An 8,122-nucleotide genomic window follows, 5' to 3' on the forward strand; every position below is an offset into this window, starting at 1 on the left:
ATAGAGTTATTTTGTTTATTATTATTATTCTTTTATCTATGTGAAGCTTGAAACAGGGGCTTGTTGGTTTTATATATAATTTATACCGTTGGGGTTTGATATGTTGGGATCCCCTACTATTTAGTCAAAATGAATAATTTTCTCTCTTTTTTTTTTTTTTTTTTTTGGTTCTTTTAATTTAAAAAATGTGTCTTATTGTCGTACCATGAGTTTATATGGTTGATAAATACGGATGCAAAACACAATTTTTTTAATTTTTATTTTAATTTTATTTTGGGCGAAAAGCAAAAGATCTTTTCAATTGAGGAATTCTTAGAGAAATGATAAAGTGGTCGTCGCATGGTTAATTGCACTCTCTCACTGCAGTCTTCAGGGCATGCGAGTCTATTAGAAATTTATATTTTACAGTCCTATGATATGGCTTTACTTATAAATTTTTTTAAAGTCTCAATTATTAACTCCAAATTAATATTATCTTCTTTAATTATTCTTCTTGCCTCTCCTATTTGCATTGTATGTATAGAAAAGCACTTGGAGAGTTCATACATCATTGTAATTAGCTAGTAATTAACCTCAAGGATTTGGTGGAGTCTGCTTACTTATGTATATTTTACGGAAAAATGACAGAAGCCCCCGAAAAAGAAAAAGAAAAAAAAAAAAAAAAACCTCTTTGTTGAATCCCAGTAAGCAAACTAGTACCAAATCAGGCTATACAATCATGATATTGATTGCATCTCCTGCACAGAGAAAATCAGGAAAATTTGGCCCCTGTTTCATGAGCTGGGAAATTAGTCAACTTTGCTCAAAAATTATAAAAATCGCAGCAAGGGAAGAGAAATAGACATACATAAATACAGTTGTTCCAAATTTTATATGAGACAGAATTTTAATTACTGCACGATCAGCTAGCGAGTATATATGGTGTTGGGTGTAGTCTGATCCAATTATTCACAACCATAATAAAAGTCAATATCATCACAGAAAAAAAGAAAACAGAAAAAAAAAAAAAAAAAAAAAAAGAAAACTATCTCTAGAAACTAGCTATGCTTCATCCACATGGTGTTTGGATGAACTGATATACATAAAAGAAATGGACAGATTGTTATCCTCTCCTCATTTCTTTTATTGCATTCAATAATTTGCACTGGTTCATCAAGCACTATGGAGACCAAGGATAGTTTTCCGAGAAAATGATTACCAAGATTTTGCATTCCTTGATTGCTTTGCCAAGTGTGGTTGAAATTTCATCACCTTTCTCTAAGTTGATGATCAATGAAAGTTGAGATTTTATAAGCAGATAGAAGCTCCATAAATATAGCTCGCAAATTGATTGTCGGTGTCCTCACCTGTGAAACTGGGAAGCCCGCAATCAATTTGCTAGCTCGAAACATCTATTAGCTTTTGCGGATTGCACATATAGGATTGATAAAATTAATGGTGAAGCATATCCTATAAACATCTTTATAACCGGAGGAGGTAATATAAAATTGAATATCCAGAATAATCTAGAATTGCTTAGGCTCAAAGTTAAAAACATGTGGCTGTAAAATAAAGTAAAAAAAAATTGGGTGGTTCTAGATCGATTGAAATCAGCCACAAGGTAAAGTCGGTTAAAGTAGATCATTTGAAGAAAAGCGACGTTACCATCCTATAAACAGCACTTGCTGTTCACATGTGTACTGTGCTAACTAGACACTACTAAGCCAAGATTATCTAAATTTATATATATTGAAAATGGTCGAATGGTCAATAAGAACTCTGTTTTCTTTTTTGGGGAGATTGAGAGGGACAGAGTATTTTGGATGTAGTAGAAAGAAAGTGGATGACACTAATTTATCCTAGGCATTCTTTGCAATAAGAAACTGGATACTTCAACGACACGGAAGAAACAGTATTTTTTTTTAATTTTTTTATTCATACATTATTTTTTAAAAAATTTTCTCTGCAAATATATGTAAATGGCTCATAGACGTTATTAAAGAAATTCATATTGGTACACAAAAGCAAGTAATCCAATGTCAAAATAGGAAAAGAGAACTTCTCAAAACAGCATTCATTTGAAGCTACGCGCAGTAGTGTCTGCATAGCTCACGCCCATATTCTTCAAAGCCTGAAACTAAAAAAGACACTACAAAATTCACCACTATACATACATGAAAAATCCATCAAAATACTTTTCATAACAAAATATTTTTATTTTCCCTCGGCGAGTATCACAAAATTTTCCTTTAAAAATTACCTTACATTTATTAACTTATTAGTTAATAACTTGCCACTAAAATACTACAAAATGCATGTTGTAAAAACAGTGTATATTAACTCCTATTAACATACGCGGAATATGCTTTGATTTTCTTATTCCTTATCCATCAGAGCCAACAATGATTTCATAAGTAGCAGCAAAGCATGTCTTGAAGTTGTAGCATGGCATTGTTCTGTTTTTTCGGTTCCCCAATATTCAATTGCTCTGCATTTTCAAGACTGTCACATGAGCTTCAGTTTCTTAGAATGTGATTCACCATCGTCTTCTACCTCAAGAGAGCCAACAGCTTCACTTCCACTTGATTCACAACATTCATTGAAGTTTCTCTTATTCTTTCTTTCGGTTTCTGCATCACATCTCTCCATGTCTTGTTTGTATACAAACCGAACCCCAAACTTCTTAATCTCGCCATACTCACTTTCATTGTTATTGACATTGCCTAAAAATGGATAAAGAGGACAGACATGGAAAGAGGCCTCAGTACTACAAGTAGAGGGCCAATCTAGTCCATTCATTTCTTTGCTAGATTCCAAAGACTGTCTTTCTACATACCAAATGAACACGTGATCTGAACTGAACTTGTTATACTTGTAGGACGAAGTATAATTATGATATTTGTAAAGACTACCATCATCGATGGTTTTGAAATTCAGTTTACAACTAGTATCTAACGTTGCATTTCTGTCAATTTTATTCCAATGAAAAACAATACAGAAAGCTAAAGCCAAGAAGTCACCGTCATTCCAATATGGAGGAAGCATAATCTTATTGATTGAAGTCCCACAAGTTTGATGGGTGAACCAGTCCGGAATTTCATCTCCCGGGTATAAAAAACTGTGAGAATGTACGCCCTGTTTCATGAACATGGGAAATTAATCAACTTGCTCAAAAATTATAAACCATCTCGGCACATGAAGTGAAATATATATACATACCCATCCAGATTTTATACGAGCCAGAATTTGAATTATTGCACGATTAGCTATCATGGTGTTGTGAGTATTCTGATCCAATTTTTCACATCCGTAAAAGTCAATATAACCAACAGAATACCAACTGTAATCGGCGTGATGGGGTAATAGTGGAGCCCTCCATTTTGAAATGTTCTCCAGTGATGTGCAGCCAACTGCAGACAAACCAAAACACAGCGATGGAAGCTCCGGTAAAGATTTCAATCTCTCACAATTATCCACCAGCAATTGGCGCAAAGACGGTGGAAGGGAAGGCAATTTTTGAATTTTTGAACAGAAGCGAAGCCATATCCTCTCAAGGTTCCTTAAATTACATAGACTGTTGGGCAGAAACTCAAGATCCTGGCAACATTCTATAGCTAAATCATCGAGGGATACTAGATTTTCAACAGATTCTGGCAACTCTTTAATCCCCGAGAGAGATAACCGAAGAGTTCTCAAGTGTTCCATGGGCTCCAAGATTTCTGGAAACGTTTTCAGTTTCTCACAACCAAGTAGATATAATAATTCAAGAGATTTCAAATGACAAATGCTAGTTGGAAGACTTTTAAGTCTTGTGCACCAACTCAAATGTAATTTCTCAAGACCCGACAGATGGCAAATTGATGGGGGTACTGTTTCTATTGCTGTCCAACTCAAATCTAAATATCTTATATTGGGTGCAAACTTTTGAGAAATGTGAGCTTGAGATGAGTAGAGACATAAATTGCCTGTAAAACTTTGGATGCAACTTTTGAGATATGTGAAATCCTTCCAAAGATTCTTAACGCCTCCTAGCCTTGCAACATCCAAGTATCCCTCTGTTCTCTTTGATATATCTTCAAGATCTCTGAGTTTGGAGCAGCCACTTAGATTTAGATAAGTAAGCTTTTCAAGATTTTGAAGAGATGAAAGAACCTGAACCAAACTTGTACACCCTTCAAGATTTATACTTTCCAGATCTGGAGACTGTGACAGATCTGGTAGTTGAATAAGGAACTTGGAATAACTGAGATCGATCCTTCTTAACACTGGAAGAGACTGTAACAGAAGGAGAAAAAAACGATTATGTTAATTAGTATGCAAGTTCATAGTATCTAATTATAGTACAGCATATGTATTAAGCAAGTTCATAGCATCTAATTATAGTACAGCATATGTATTAAGCATACCTTAACTTCATGATTGTCCCAAAGTTTTCGAACATGGCTGCCACGTAGTACCAGTTCAACAAGATTTTCAGGAGAAAATTTTGATGGCAAAGATTTTAAAGGATATAAATCCCATTGAAGATATGTTAACTTATGAGAAAGATAAGAACCAAGACCTTGGGGGAGGTACAGTTTGAACTTATTATTACCAATATTGTCAGAACAAATTTTGAGAATTCGTAGATTATACATCTCTGAGAAGGTTGCATGGCACAATTTTATGTCTTTATGAATTTCAGACATGTTGAATGAGATGCCTTCAACCGTTTGAGTTCCCTGAAAATCAAATGTACATCAACATATTTAATGATACAATATAATTAAAGGATATCTATTAATGAAAATCAAAGGTACTTTTGTTTCTTGGAAATAATTTTGGATTTAGTGTTTATTTTACAAGAAAATGTCAGTCATTTTTAAAACAAATCAATGGTGCATTAGCACTTACTGTATTTCTTTCCAAGACATGGCAAACATCTTTAACATCCCCCAATCGACTACGTTTGCCAGGTTCTTCGTGTTCATCACAGACAATTGTCTTACCCATCTGCCGCAACAAATCATGCATCCATAGCTTGTTGTATTTATGACTTTCAATTAAAGACTTATCAATAAGAACAGTCAATTCTATTTTAAAGGAGCCACCCGCATCTAACATGTGTTCTACATCATCTCTAGTAAAAGGCTGATCAATCAGACATGCAATGTCAAGAAACAGATTTTGCTCCCCTTTATCTAGTCCCTCATAACTGATTCTCAGCACATTTAGAATGTCCTTGTGGGGAATTGTTTTCAATTTACTTAATGCACTTTCCCATACATCTGTGCTTTTAGAGCGAAGGGAAGAACCCAAGACTCTAAGAGCCAATGGATTTCCATGAGCGTAGCATATCACATGGCTTACCAGCTTTTCATAATCTTCTGAAGGAGAACTTTTTCCAAAAGCATAAAAATTGAACAGCTCTAAAGATTCAATCTCATTCAACCCTTCAAGCTTGTAAGTATGACAAGCTTCTTTTGCAGTTAGCACTTGCCTGTTTCTAGTTGTGATAATGATTCTACTCCCAGGTGCAAAGTGATCATATCCCCCTACTAAGGCTTCTAATTTGATTGGATTATCCACATCATCTAGAACAATAAGGACCTTTTTACGGATGAGTTTTTTAAGAATAAAAGATGATGCTACAAATGGGGTATCCATCCTTAGAATAGATTCATCACTTAATAACTCAGACAGAAGTTTCTTTCTCAAATGATCTGGTCCATGTCTTAAATATTCTTCCCTAACATTCCAAAGAAAGCAGTAACTTTCAAATTGAAAATATGAAAATCTTTGAAATATGGCACTAGCAAGGGTTGTCTTGCCAATACCTGCCATTCCCCAGATGCCTATAATGCGAATATCTTTTGTGCCAATGGATAATAGCAATTCAATTTTTTCGATATGTTTTTCAATTCCAATAAAGCGTCCCTTGAAATGCTCATCCATCGATAGATATTTAGGCAATTTTAATGAAACGTCTTCAACAATTTTTTGAACTAATTTGTTTTCGGGCCTACAAATATAATCCAAAAAGATATAATTGTTAGAAAGATAGAACTGACATACATACACACATATATATATATACACACACACACATATAAAGTGTCTTATGTGAAAAAAGAAATGAAGCAACTTTAGTAGTATGTTTATCAATTTATTTGAATCAAGCAATTTAGATATTTTCACTATGGTTATGACAAATTTGAAAGGAAAGCAGAGTTTTTTTATTGACTGCATTTCATCATTATTATACTATTTTAATATCTTTTATCTTCTTAAGAAGGAATTTATAAATTTTTACTCTTTTTCTCCCATTTTCTCTCATTCATTTAGGGAGATGTAGTTAATGATTGTTGAATAGAAAGACACCTGAAATCCTTCGAATCCAACCCGCATAGATAAGAGGCTTCTGTCAACGCAGCCCTCCACTGGTGCACCTTCTCCATTCTATCTTTGAAACGTCCTTCAAGTTCAGCAAATGAAGCTCCATAGCTCCCTCCCTGTTTTCGTACAACCGATGGCTCTACGCCGTAGAAGATTGGCATAACAATCTGCCCTCTTGTTTTCTTGCATTCAAGTATACGCACAAGTTCATCCAAACACCATGTGGACGAAGCATAGTTTTCCGAGAAAATGATTACCGAAATCTTAGATTCTTCGATGGCGTTGCTAAGTGTGGGTGAAATTTCATCCCCTCTCTCAAGCTCGTGATCCATGAAAGTTAAGATCTGCTTTGCTGATAAAGCTGCATAAAGATAGCTAGCGAATGTATTGCGCGTGTCCTCACCTCTGAAACTGAGAAACACATCATACTTTTCTTCAAGAGAAGGAGAGGAAGAAGCCATTTCTCTTGCTATAACCAGCTGCAAAATCCACAAGTAAAAGAAAAATGTCAATGGGAAAATTAAAGTTTTCTTAGCTAGCTTTTTTGTATATTAAGATACACTCAGAGATGACAGATCGAAGACTCTCCTCCTCGGTGAAGATGCACACCGAAAATAGTTATCAGAAAATAGTTACAGTACTTTACTACAAACTAGATCGGAGGAAAATATAATTGAGCTTAGCTTTCGCAAAGAAGACCAACTTTTGTACTACAGGTTGACACGGTCACGCGGTTCTGATTATAATAAAATGAAAAGTGGAGCCCACGGCAGATCAGACGTAAATTATACGTTTCCACTATTTATTTATTCATTTATTTATTTTTAAGGTTATATGAACATGGAATACCATTGTGATTTGTTGGTTTAAACTTAAAGCACAATACAAACGATAAAATAAATTACAAAACCAGACAAAGACCAGTTAATTTGGATAAAAATATGAGGTTGTTAACGTTTTTAATTTTTATATAGTTTTTTTAATTGTATATAATTTTTTTTTATTATTTGTTAATATTAGTTAATGATAATACAAATATGAAGGAAGAAAAAAAAACTAAAAACTAAAAACTAATATTGTGATTGATTTTGTATTTATTTATTTTTAGTTAATAAAGATATCTAACTGTTATTAACCAATATAAATAATAATAATAATAATAAAATAAATAAACTACGTATAATTTTTAAAAAATTAGATACGTTAATAAACAACACCTTAAGTTGACGTTTTATGGTGTCTGTGCCAATTGTTTAATACATAATCAATATCTGCAGTACTCATCAAAAAACCCAGAATCATAATTCCGGGGGCCAAGTCAGGAAAGTAGGTTAAGGCTCAAACGATAATTTATTATTTTAAAAAAATATAATATGGCATTTTTTTTTATTAATTTAAATATTTACTAACACAAAAAAGTTGTTAATTTTATTTTACAATAAAATACCAATTTTTTTTTTTTTTTTAAGGAAGAAATACCAGAAGCTCCTACAAATATTAAGTACATTAAAAATTTAACTATAACATTTTTTTGGAAACTAATATTGAGTAATAAATACATCAATATGAATAATTATCACTAATCACTTCTTGACAGTTATCACTAATAACTTAATATATAATTACAATATTATCTAATAATTAAATTAATTAAGTCTATAATTTAAATAATGTCTTTTATCAACAAAAAAGGAGATAATGTCTTATATTTAACTAAAAGAGTTTATAATATAATGTATATAGATAAGTTATTGGGGGGGGGGGGGGG

General features: G+C 33.1%; 1 protein-coding gene across 2 annotated transcripts; it reads right to left on the reverse strand.

Moving 5' to 3' along the window:
• Positions 1–844: 844 nt before the first annotated feature.
• On the reverse strand, positions 845–7,082 carry LOC125419194 (TMV resistance protein N-like). Of its 2 annotated transcripts, XR_007238196.2 has the most exons (6): positions 6,340–7,082; positions 4,873–5,980; positions 4,386–4,700; positions 3,199–4,254; positions 1,199–3,114; positions 845–935 (listed from the first exon to the last, which is right to left on the reverse strand). XR_007238196.2 is itself a non-coding variant. In XM_048464662.2 (5 exons), the coding sequence occupies exons 1-5, from the start codon at positions 6,813–6,815 to the stop codon at positions 2,485–2,487; spliced, it is 3,585 nt and encodes a 1,194-aa protein (XP_048320619.2). In that variant the 5' UTR covers positions 6,816–7,082; the 3' UTR covers positions 845–2,484. The 2 variants fall into 2 exon arrangements, 1 of the variants encoding a protein (XP_048320619.2); XM_048464662.2 differs by having other exon boundaries at positions 845–3,114.
• Positions 7,083–8,122: the final 1,040 nt, after the last annotated feature.

This window comes from Ziziphus jujuba, chromosome 6 (genome assembly GCF_031755915.1).
Source record: "Ziziphus jujuba cultivar Dongzao chromosome 6, ASM3175591v1".
Lineage (NCBI taxonomy): Eukaryota > Viridiplantae > Streptophyta > Magnoliopsida > Rosales > Rhamnaceae > Ziziphus > Ziziphus jujuba.

Bases quoted from the DNA above. Each gene is read 5' to 3' on its own strand.
- LOC125419194 (XM_048464662.2), bottom strand. From the start codon at position 6,815: ATGGCTTCTTCCTCTCCTTCTCTTGAAGAAAAGTATGATGTGTTTCTC. The intron at 4,701-4,872 runs GTAAGTGCTAAT...TTTGATTTTCAG, and splicing joins ATGTCTTGGAAAGAAATACA to GGAACTCAAACGGTTGAAGG. The intron at 3,115-3,198 runs GTATGTATATAT...TTCATGAAACAG, and splicing joins CTCGTATAAAATCTGGATGG to GGCGTACATTCTCACAGTTT.